Source organism: Cucumis melo, chromosome 4 (assembly GCF_025177605.1).
Source record: "Cucumis melo cultivar AY chromosome 4, USDA_Cmelo_AY_1.0, whole genome shotgun sequence".
Lineage (NCBI taxonomy): Eukaryota > Viridiplantae > Streptophyta > Magnoliopsida > Cucurbitales > Cucurbitaceae > Cucumis > Cucumis melo.
The window spans coordinates 407,187-419,706 of record NC_066860.1 but is presented as its reverse complement, the minus strand read 5'-3'; the positions used below and the strand labels follow the sequence as shown (position 1 = coordinate 419,706).

Below are 12,520 nucleotides of genomic sequence, written 5' to 3'. Positions count from 1 at the left end.
AGAGTAAAAAAGAGATCAATGAATCGAGCACAAACTTACTAGAGAGAACACAAAGGGAAAGCAGAAGCATTGCGGTGAGATAAATCCAGAAAAACTTGTGTGTGTTCATCTTTTGATCATAACCCATTGTAATTTGTTTCTTAATGAAGCTCAATGTGATTTTAGGTTTTGGAATGAAATTAGTCGCTTTATATAATACTATTTTCATTCAATATAGATGCATGTATGCATATTGCTATGTTTATATATAAGGCATGCGAATATAATATATTAACATCTATGGCATTTGCATATAAATATAATAAATATCTCATTCCTTACTTATAAATTTACCTATTTATTTATAATGCATACCCTTGTTTATATTTTATTTATTTACTTATTTTTATTTATGACACACATATATTCTATTTCTTGTTTTTTCTAATACATTCAACTATCCAAACTATACACACTATTACTGATCATTGGACAGGACAGTTTATACAAAAATCGAGACCAAAAACCAATCCAGTCAGTTTATATTAAGGAAAATCGACAACCAATGTTTAGCGATTCGATTTTCTTGCCAATTTTTCTCTCTTTTTCATCCTTAATGGTCCTTTCGGCCAATTTTTCTCTCTTTTTCATCCTTAATGGTCCTTTGGGCTTGAGAGGCTTTCTTATGCTTCAAATATTCTATATTATATTATTTATATAATATAATATTCAGTATTATATATTTTTTCGTTTAGGTCTGATTGGTTTTGGGTAACAAGCAGATTGATTTTTAAGTAAACCGACTACCAACCGTATTTATCCGAATATCGATTCAATCGATTTTTTTTCGAGTGTCCTATTACCTTAGGATCGGATGTAATCTTTCAAGTCTGTATCTGAATTGTGTCTTTGAATTTTGGTTTGTAATATCAAACTCATTCCCTTCTTATAGTTTTAAACTCTTAGACTGTCCAGCTTTCAACTCTCTATTCATTTTAATGCCCTTTAGATTTTCTAGTGACTTTGACCACTCAAATTTGTTAAAAGAAATAACCATCTTTTTCAAATTAGTTAAAGAAGCCAAAGTTTAGAAAATTTTATTTCAAAACCTAGTAAAATCAAAATATTAAATTATCGAACAAATTAATTTGAACATTGTAGGATAAAAATTTATTGTTTTTCAAAATAACAGTAATAGTAAATAAAATTGATCTAGAAAAAGAAAGAAAATGAAAATTGATTATTTGCATGATAAAGAATAACAGTACAGACCGATTATACACATTTTAAAATAACCTACCTTTAATCTACCTACTTGCACCTTGTTTTAACTTCCAGATTATAATAACCCACACTAGATTATAATAACTCACTCTGAGTCCCAAAAGCTACCTAAGAGTCTTGAAATGGTCGCGAGCTATTAACAAGCTTAGCCCTTCGAGTTTTCGGATCCACCTCAACTCGAAGACCAAGTTCAGCAATCTCTGGCACATGTGCAGAACCTTGAACTTCCAATTCAGATACTAACCTTTGATTTTCTAAATTTCCTTCCAATAAGTTTCTCACAGCCCATATGCCCCATTCCCTCAAAAAGGGATTGTTTTCATCAGCAACACACTGTTGTAATAGCACAAACACTCCATTCTTCTGTCTAATGTCATCTTGTACATGCTTCCTTCTATATAAACAATTTGCAATCACAGCAACAATATCTCTTCGAAACCCTTTATATGGGCACGATTTTAACGCCTTTGGAAGACTTGTTCTATCTTCCTCATTCTCTACTTGTTGGAGTGCTTTCTTTAGTATGGCTGGAGGTTCAATATCATGGAGAATGCTTAAAAGCAAATCAATAAGTCCAAGAGAGAGAAGCACATCAACTGCATCCTCATAGATATCTTTATCACCTTTACTGCTATCTTGTGCACAAATATCTCTTAAAATAGTGAGTGAGTACCCAAGAACATCTCCTGCAATTGTGCCTGTTGGGAGACTACACTTGGATACCGGGGTAGAATCGATGATAGAAATGGAGCTCTGAAATGTTCTATACACACACATCGCAAAATCCTTGGGAACAACAATATCTCCGATTTGCTCATTCAATATCTCTGATACAACTGTCAAAAGATATGCTTGTTCTGACGAAAAGGAAACGTCTCTAGATTCGGCTTTATTGCTATCTTTATAAGTGTCAATAGGGCGTAATTGAGAGAAAAGCATAGGAAAATAAGGTTCTTCTAAGCAGATTCTTGAAAGGAGTAACTTCACCCAATCTTCGACAAAACCAACTGCAAAAACACCAAATTGGAGTGCGGAAACAAATGATGATATCAAAGATAGATAAAAAGGAACGACAGAACACAAGTTAAAACAAACTTAATAGTTTACCTGAAGATACAGTCCTCACAATCTCTTCAATAATAGGCAACCCTATGTCACCGCAAAGTGAGGCAACCAGTTCAGAGTGTCCACTACAGATGTTGTAGAGGATCATACTCAAAGGATCAGAAATCTCACAAAATGGAAGACGAGCAAGTAAAAGAAACTTGTCAGGGAACAATCCATGCCAAATTGCTTGTTGATGCTTTTCTCCAGCTAGTGATACATTAGCTAGAACCTGTAGTCCTAGTCTAATGGTCACACGATCAGGATCATTCATCACCATAGCATCCTGCAACACTTTCGAAACAACTCCAACTCCATTTTGCTCAATGAAAATGTTCTGATTTCTAATTTCTCCAGCACATAGGTTTCTTAGGAGCTTCAAGGAAGACAATAGAAGCACATCACCAGAAGTGTAAACAACACACTGAATGAGCTCTAGCACACAAGGAAGGATATTCTGAGAAGCCAAATTTGATCGACCCTCAGAACTTTTGGAAGCTTCAATAAGGGTTTCCAAGGATGCTTCTAGGGTGTCAGAGTTTGATGCGAGGAACAGTGGTTGAATAATTCTTTTAGGTATGGACAGTTCAAATGGTGACGAATTCTTCATTTGCTGACAGAACTAACTACTCGGTAGGCCACAAAACAAGGTTGCTTTTGACTAAGAAAGGTTGAGAAATTTCTGTAAAAAACTGAAATTCAAGAGCAGGAAGCAATGATTAACTACCTCAGAACAGGAGACAAGTAGAATAAACAAATAAAAAGAACTTAGTATATGTTGTGAACTTTTTCGATTAGTTTCGGGTTGAAAGAACTTTTGTCCACAACTTCAAAAATCCTAGAAGAGTCGATGGTAAAATTTTCCCCTTCATTAGAAACACATTTGGATTCTTAGAAAAAGAAATTCAGAAAGCAAAAACAAAGTATTTATGGTTTCCAAATTTTTTAAAAGATTTTAAAAATGTTTTTAAAAAGTAGAAAACAAAATAAAGAAACACATAAACACAAGGATGCAAATATTTGGTAACAAAGAAATGATAAACACAATTGGAAGTAGGGTCTATGACAAAGAAATCATAAAGGTTACTCTTTTTGCTTCTACTCAGTCCTCCACTCCTAAGTAATTACAGCTTAACCCAAATTTAATTTATACAAGGTTACTCTATTTGAAAATGAACCAAAATATTAAAATATCACTGTCTTGGTTGATTCTTCTGCAATTCGATGAAGCTCATCATACAAGCTATACAATGAATTCAATAATAAAAAAAATTGCTTACAAACATGTCCTGTATAGAAAATTTCACTTGTGCTTTAACAATTTGAACTCGAAGATTATTCAGAATAACCCTATAAATGGTTTTGTGAAAGAATGTGTATGGAAAGGAAAAAAAAATGGAAGAGCGAAAATTGGGGGAACTGAAAAACCAATGAAAAAAATTCATAATAGGATTAGAAAAGAGGTAATTTGGAGGAAATTAAAAATCCTAAGTTTCATATTTATACACAGAGGTCTGGGAGAAGGAGGATTTTCCAAATTGATGAAAGAAAAAAAAAAAAAAAAAAAGAATGAGATCTAATTTTGTCTGATGTGAGGGGGGAGCTCCGGCGGGGAGAATAAGGGTAGAAGGGAATGAGAGAATGAGAGGCAGAGGAGAAAAAGATTTTGGAAAGAGAAGAAACAGAAAAAGAAATGAGGAAGGGGTAGAGAACTCACCCGCGACTGGAAATCGGCGGTGGAGGTGAGAAGGAAGCGCTGTTGAGGGAAACTGGGAGTTAGAAGGGACGTGAATGCAGACGTTAAACCCTAATTTCCCCTTAACTCTCTTCAATGGAATTCCACAAGGAGTCCTCAGTCCATATTACACATCAATATACAATATTTTTAATTCAATCAAAACTGAACCAAAATATTTTATATGTTTATCAATATCCATCGTTAATATAATATAAAAATTTTAAATTTTGTAAACAACCCTAAGAAGTAAATGAGATTTAAAATGTTAAAATAATATTTAAAAAGACACAAATTTAATAGGTTTGTTTAATTGATCAGGTTGAAATTGAAAGTTTAGCGTAAATAGTAGCAAAATTTTAGTGAAATAATTTTAAAATTTTATGAATAGCTCCTTCTCAAAATAGTCAATATAAAGAGTGAAACTCCCAATTGATTAATGAAATTGAAAGAATGTTTGACATGTTAGAGAATTAATCACCAATTGTCAATTAAATGTAGTTTTCAATACATCCCAACTGATGTTTAAGTTCTCAATTCATTAATTATACATGTTGATGAAAGTAATTTAATATATGACAGTTTCTCATTTCTATAGCATTACAACATAATATATATATATATATATATATATATATATATATATATTACACCAAACGTTGAGCACTCATTTACCAACAAAGACTTAGAAAGGAAGTGGTTGTCTTCCAAAATTGTGGAGAAAAGATGGTGAAAAATGTGAAGCATTTGATGGGATTCCTTTGGATGTTTTCAATTGTGATGCTACGAACATGCTCTGCTCTTCCATTTCAGCAATGGACAGTGCAAGTAGTAAACAACATGAAAGATGGTGGACCTCTGTTTCTTCACTGCAGGTCCGAAGATGATGATTTAGGAATTCATAACTTACAAGTTGGACAAAAGTTTTCCTGGAAATTTAGAGAGAATTTTTCGGCAACCACATTGTTCTGGTGTTACATGCGTAGCAAATATGGTTTTATTGCCAGGGAGGTATTTTGGTCAGATCCTGTATATTCGTGGCTTTCTTATAGATGTGATAGTAACAAAAATTGTGTTTGGTCAGTTAGAGACAATGGAACCTATTTGAAAGATGATGCTCAAAATGGTGCTTTTATGCATATAGATGAATGGAATCGGTTCTCGGCTTCTCATCACAAAGAAAAGTATTAATTATATCGTTATATTTCAGTTAATAAAACCAATGTATTGAGTAACTGTTATTGTTTTTAGAATAATTATATTTTCTAATAAATGTAGACTATTTGTGACCATTCTAAGGTTGTTTTTCTTTTTCTTTTAAGTCTAATTTTATAATAAGTAGATTTTGTTAGAGTAAGTATTGTATTTATTGGGAATTGGAAGAAGATAAAGTATAAAGTATTGTATTTTTATTAATATATGAATAAAAAATGATTTTAGGATTAGATTAATTTTGATTAAAAGAGTAAAAAAGGTTAGTTGTGATGAAGGGAGGGGAGAAAGGACACGAGGACGCAAATGGGCAGCAAACACGTGGCAGACTTATCTTGGTTGATCGAGAAAAAAAGGTTTAAAAAGAAAGAGGGCCTGCGGAGTCAAAATCACCAAATTAATTACAAACAAAGGAAGGAACGCATAGAAGAAGAAGAAGAAGAAGAAGAAGAAGAAGAAATTGGAAGGAAGGAAGGCGGAGAGAGATAAGGGATGGCGTTGGCGGTGAAGGCTTTTCCGTTAACAGTGGTGAGTCATGTGGTGGGAATCGTGGCGGTGATACTGGTGTTGGTTTGGACCATTCATTTCAGGGGCGGCCTTGCTTGGGAAGCTGTTAATAAGAACCTCATCTTCAACGTAAGTCCTCCATCCCATTCCTCTCCTCTACGCTTCTTTTTCCTTTCCTTTTCTTTTCTTTTTAATTAATTTTTACGTCATTATTAATACATTTTCTCCCTCTTCAGATTTGGGATTTTTTTTTTTTTGTCACATTTTCTCGATTTTATCAATTCAAGTTAGATATATATAATAATATTTTTCATTTTTTTATTTTAAAAAATGGTTTAATTTTAGCTCAAATTTTAAACTTAAACTTAGCCTCCAATTCTAATTTAATTAATAAAATGGTTAGTTAATTGCATTCCTGCTACAAATTAATGAGTAGTAGGTGGTTGGAAATTTGGTGAAGTATGGATAAGGAAGTGGGAAAAATATTTTTATTTTTGTTAAAGACTTGTGAATTCAAATTCTACATAAAATAAACCCTAAACTTTAGCTCACTTTCTTTTAAATAATACGTTTCCTCTTAATTTTTATAATTCTATTAATTTACTATTATTTTAATGGTCAAATTAGTTGAATGATTTAAGTTTTATTATATTTGGTTAAAATGATTATTTAAAATGTTCAATATATTTGGATCATATATCTATATATATATATATATATATATATATATGACTTTGACTTATTCAATTGCTCCTCTTAATTTTAAAATTATTCACATCTTACTTCATTGTGCTGTTTCATGACAAGTCTTTCAATATTCTCTTCGATAAAGTTAAATGATTTTTTTTAAAAATAAAAAAAAAAGTGAAATTGAAAATTTAATTAAAATTGAAATTCTTTGGGGGATTAGAATCTAATGGAGAGGGAGTTCAACTAATTAAAACTCTTTTGATATCTTTTTTTTTTTTTCCTGTAAAAGTATTTTTATTGATTGTTTTCTATAATTTATTGTTTACATTTAATGAGTTCTGAGTTTAGATAACCAAGAACATAATTTGGATATGTATAGAATATTTGGATATAAAAAATAGGTGATATAGTTGTTCAATATTTTCAAAAGGAAAAGATTGTTTTCTTTTATTACAATGGAGAAAGAGTTAAGTAGCAAATATAAATCCAATCCCTTTCCTAGTGATATTTCCCACCTACCTCCACTAAAGCTTATAAATCATAAATATTTATTTATAGCTTTTTTTTTTCTTATATATGTATAAAATAACTACATTTATATTATCTAAGCTTTAGAAAATGGGTGTATTTGATCTTGAACTTTTCAAAATGTTAACATTTTACCATCTAAATTGATAATAATAAGTGTAGAGAGAATTTTAGGATAGTTTTTCTAATTATCTTAAATAATCATACCATGTCTTGAATTAGAAATATTAGTTAAAAAATATAAATTTAGAAAGGCAAGATAAGTTTTTACAATTATTCTTTTAATTTAAAACAATAATAAGTTTTTACCGTAGTTTGAATGCACGTATTTTTATAAATTTGAAAATTAAAAAGGCGATTTTTTCAACATATTTTATTATGAAAAAATGTAAAGTATCAATGTTCAACTATAGCTTTTTGACAAAAAGAAAAAAAAAAAGCAAAGGGTTTGAGATGTAGATATATATATAATGGATTATATATGGAATAATTGCAATGGGTTGGAAGTTCTCAAAATAAAAAGGGTTAATTTTTGTTTTTTTTTTTTGGGTTTATGGAGTATACATTATTCTTATCAAGTTATTATTATTTTAAATTAGAAAGTTGTAATATTTGTATTAAAGTATATGAAAAAAAACGTTTTAAAGGAGATTCCACTCAACAAGCAATTGAAAATAAATAAAGTAATAGTGACATTATCTATAAAAAAGAAAGAAAGGAAAGAAAGTAGTAATGATAACATATTAAAGCATCATCAATTCTCTTTAGGAAAAGTCTAAACTCAATTGCGTTTATTTAAAACCATAAGCTTTTGGTGTAAATTAGATTCTTATTTAATTTGCTTGTCTAAAAAAGAACTGCACCATAATTCTTGGTATTGCTTTTGTGAGAATAATTTTATTAAAGTGATTTTGCTATACTTAAACTAAAGTCGAAGTATAAATTTCTAACTATTTAACTTTAAGTAAAAAGAATGATTCTATACTTGGTATAAAATTCCATTCAATTTTCAACATTTTGACATTTCACATAAATATTCTTTTTAAATTCAACATATACTATCTTGAACAATATATATATTGCTTGCATCTAAAAGATTATTGTAATTAAGACTGAATTTTATAAAATTTTGAAAAGGTGAAGTTAGAGATTAGGTATTGGTAATGATATTATTCATCCATAGGACTAAGAGAACATTAGAATTAAGATATGAATTAAATAAATAGTGTGTAGTTATTAACCTTGCAATTGATTTTTGTTAATAGATTCATCCTTTTCTTATGCTACTGGGATTGATCGTCATAGGAGGTGAAGGTAATGGGACTGACTAAATTCTCAAATTAAAATTTATAATTGGAACTGTATCGATTGATTGATTAATTAATTAATTTCTTTAACCCAAGTTAATGTTTTTAACAATGCAGCAATAATTAGTTACAAATCACTGCCATTAAGGAAAGAAGTGAAGAAAGTGATTCATTTGGTATTACACGGAGTCGCATTGGTACTTGGTATTGTAGGGATAATCGCAGCATTCAAAAACCATAATGAAAGTGGAATTGCTAATCTTTACAGCTTGCATTCTTGGATTGGAATTGGGGTTATTAGCCTTTATGCTCTTCAGGTATTTGTTTATTATTTACCCATATGAAAAAAAAAGTACTAATTACTAACTTGAGAATATTTGGAATTGAAATGCATATGTGTGTATGTATTTGTACACAGTGGGTGTACGGGTTTGTTACATTCTTCTACCCGGGAGGATCGGCGGATCTTCGAAGAGTATCACTCCCTTGGCACGTCGTATTTGGGCTCACCGTTTACATATTGGCCGTTGGGAACTCGGCCTTGGGTTTCCTTGAGAAGCTCACATTTCTGGAGAGCTCCGGCATCCCCAAGTACGGGACGGAGGCTTTTCTTGTCAATTTCACTGCCATCACCACTATCATTTTTGGAGTCTTTGTCATATTCTCTGTTATTTCTCAGCCTTGCGCTCAACCAGAAGACGACCATGGCGCTTATTCTGCTATATGAAATATCTTCATCATACTAAACGTAGCTTGCTTAGTTTCTTTATGGTTTACACCTCCATAAACTCTGTGCTACGTGTACTCCCATCTCTCTCTCTCTCTCTTGCTTGGTTTTAAGGTATACTACTAAGATTTATATGCTATATTCTATATGTACTAGACAACTACATCATACGTTTGCTCTTTATAAGGACTTAATTACTCTTCTTCCTACTAATTTTCTTTAAATTGCATATACCCAAATTCCTACTTCTCCCTCGCTCAACACATCTAGAATCTCAATACCCTAAAAATTATTATTCAATATATTTGAGCATATCTAAAACGCATATTACAATTGTTGTCTTGATGGTCAAAAATCAACATTTAACTTATAACTAATTTACGAATTATGCACATATTTCAATTCATTCTTAGCCTTTCTTTAGCTTGCGTTTAAGCTCAGTGACAGAATTTGATCGTCAGCAAGAAGAGTCTCTATTCTTTCTTTCTAAACGTCCGACACTTTTATATTCACTAGCCATTGTTGATGTATAATATACGATAAGATTTTTCAATCAATTCAGGCATATCTTCTTCTTCTTCACTACTTTCTACATCTCTTTTCCTGAATTTTGCAATGATGAACGTCTTCCTTCAACAATCCAACTAGCAAGGGCTCTGACTTCGTCTTCAGAGTTTTCATAAGATAAAGTTGGAACATAGCTCTTACTTTTTCATTTAAAGATATTGGAGCATTGAAATTGATAGTGACCCAAACCTTTGCATTCTCTGCAATGGAAAGATGTCTTTATTGTGACTACCGATGTCTAGATTGTCAACATTCTTCTTTTGATTATGAGATTGTCAACAATCCTAAAAATGAACATAACCTCTCTCTATATAAAAGAGTATCTTTCGGAAGATTTCAAGGAAAGATCAATAAATGAAGTTTCCAAGGAATGTTGAGATGTTGTTGAGTCACGTTGGAAAAACCAAGGGGACTCACACCCCTTAAAGTAGATGAGCTACTCCTCTCAATGCCAATTGGTTTTGAGATGAAACCTCATACTATCAAACATGGTATCAAATAGGTGAACCCAAAGAGACACCATCTTGAGAGAAAATGTTGAGATGTTGAGTCCCACCTTGAAAAAACCAAGGGGACTCACACCTCTTATAAGGTAGATGAACTACTCCTCTCAATGTCAATTGGTTTTGAGATGGAACCCTCTACTATCAAGCAAGGAAAAAAAATCAGTCGGCCACGAAATCTACAGAATTCCACCGACAATAAAAGGACATTATGCAGAATCTGTGTCTTTCATCCGGCAATGTCCTTGACAACGCTTCAATATTTTGCAAGACTTGTCCAAGAGGATAGGAAGTTTTCACCCATCAAATATGCACTACATGTATCAACATCAAACAAATAATTGATTATGCATTTTGCTGATTCTGCATGAGTACACGAAATATGTTACACAAACAAGTTTCAAGTTTTCTTTTTGTTGGAATCAAATCAGCCAATTATACTGGATAAACAAATATATAATCCAATAGATTCCTATACTTCTAATATATCTCAAAACTAGACTACACATTTAATTTATGCTTTGATATTTTTAGAAATATTCAGTCCCTTTTCTTGAATAAGAAAATGTTATTAGTCATATTAAACTTGTAACGAACCGTGTAAAGTAGCCAAATGTTTGAATTCTTTCCCCCGACATACAAGAAGCAAGTAATTAAGTGAGTCTTAATTAGAGTGGCAAACAATTAAGTACAGTACCCACTTTTCCACTTTTTATAAATAAATTAATAATGCCAAAGGAAAGGTCTAACTAAAGAAAGGCATTATATCTGAAAACAACCGTCATGGGTTTTTTCGATCTCTTTAGAAAGCTTGGTCTATACTCTCTTCTCTAGTCTTGTTTCACTAATTAAGTTTCGTTATCTAATCAATTCTCCTTTGGCTAATAATAATAATCAATATCTACATCATAAACACACATTTCCACACAGCGTTACTCATTCATATCTTTTGAGCTTTCACTTTTTAATCTTACACCAAAGGTCTTAACAAGCAAAAGTAAAAGAGACTGCATAAAGTTAACTTTCCATATATGGTGTTTTTAGTTTTTTTTTCCTTTTAAATTTTTACTTATTTGATCGTCATTTTTAAAATCTATTTCCTCTCATTTTAGTTTCCAAAGCCAAAACTTGGTTTGGTGAAGAAAATACAGATGGTAGAAAAAGTAGACAATAAAACAAAAAATTTAAAAATAAAATTATTGTTTAGAGACTTAACTTAGTTCAGTGTAAAATAGTTATTAAACTAGATTTATGTAGTTTGTCTTTTGGAATGAGACGTAAATAAATAATTATGAAATGAAAGGTTTAAAACAAGCATAATACAAAGATTTGTTCTTTTCCTAAATTTACCAATGATCACAGATAAATGAGAGAAGCAGAAAGTTAGAGGAGTTACGTGGTTGATGATTGCTAAGAGTGGGGTCCTTTTAGAGGCCGAATGAAGAACGGAATCTCCACAACAAAACCAGCTGGAACCTATATCTATACACTCAAATGTCCAACACAACACATTCATTAATCCATAAATATATATACATAGATACATGTAGTGGAAATGGCACATGACCCCACGTGTTTCGTCTCGTTTACAGATATATTTTTCCTTAACAAACCAATAATGTGACCTACTAATTAATGAGCTTCGTTTCGTGGCTTCGGAAATTCTAAAACCGCCTTTCTTTCTTTCTCTCTCTCTCTCTCTCTCTCTCTCTTCCTTTTTTACCTAAATTATTTGACATGGTTGTCCCACGGATTCGCCCAGTACCGTAAAGTTCGGACGTTCACCGATCCAAATGCTCTATTTTTCTAACCTACCAAAAATGATATCCTTTTTCCACTGGACTCTTGACACGGCCTCAACTTTATCTTCTCAATTGACTTCATAGTCATAATTGTATAGTGTCGAAACAAAAGAAGTAATATATGTTTATATTAATCTATGAACCCAAATACTCAAACTAAAAAAATAATTATCTTCCCAATTCTGAGTAAAGAAGAGGAGACATTTTATTCTTCTCCGTCCAGACCCATTGATATAAAATATTATTCATCATGTATTCTTCTCTATCCAAACCAATTGATATAAAATATTACTCATCATGTATTCTTCATGCCATCTTGGTAGTCTCTCTTGTTTGTTTGATGTTTTTGTTTCTTCTAATTCAAAATATTGTAGAAAATCTATGTTTTTGTTTCTTCTAATTCAAAATATCGTAGAAAATCTATGGTGTATAATTTTTCCAGTTTTACGTGTTATGTTTTAGTTTTTCAAAAATTCAAACAGAAATCTTGATGTGTGACTAATTAAACATCTTTTTCTAACAATCGTAGAGGTGTAAAGGTAGAAGATCAAACCTCACACCTCTACAATAAAAGA

The 12,520-nt window shown here is 31.4% G+C and overlaps 2 protein-coding genes across 4 annotated transcripts; one reads left to right on the top strand and one right to left on the bottom strand.

Annotated features, from left to right (window-relative positions):
- Window positions 1-1,192: 1,192 nt before the first annotated feature.
- LOC103503465 (uncharacterized) lies at window positions 1,193-4,428 on the bottom strand. 3 transcript variants are annotated; one of them, XM_008467658.3, is made up of 3 exons: window positions 4,085-4,428; window positions 2,371-3,059; window positions 1,193-2,270 (listed from the first exon to the last, which is right to left on the bottom strand). In XM_008467658.3, exons 2-3 carry the CDS (start codon window positions 2,975-2,977, stop codon window positions 1,372-1,374), a joined length of 1,506 nt encoding a protein of 501 aa, XP_008465880.2. In that variant the 5' UTR covers window positions 2,978-3,059; window positions 4,085-4,428; the 3' UTR covers window positions 1,193-1,371. The 3 variants fall into 3 exon arrangements, with proteins under 3 accessions (XP_008465880.2, XP_050939401.1, XP_050939400.1); XM_051083444.1 differs by having other exon boundaries at window positions 2,371-3,049; window positions 4,085-4,245; XM_051083443.1 differs by having other exon boundaries at window positions 2,371-4,237.
- A 1,160-nt stretch (window positions 4,429-5,588) lies between these two features.
- Window positions 5,589-9,286, top strand: LOC103503461 (transmembrane ascorbate ferrireductase 1). The gene is made up of 4 exons (XM_008467651.3): window positions 5,589-5,950; window positions 8,305-8,353; window positions 8,464-8,663; window positions 8,765-9,286. The coding sequence occupies exons 1-4, from the start codon at window positions 5,807-5,809 to the stop codon at window positions 9,071-9,073; spliced, it is 702 nt and encodes a 233-aa protein (XP_008465873.1). The 5' UTR covers window positions 5,589-5,806; the 3' UTR covers window positions 9,074-9,286.
- The last annotated feature ends 3,234 nt before the right edge of the window (window positions 9,287-12,520 follow it).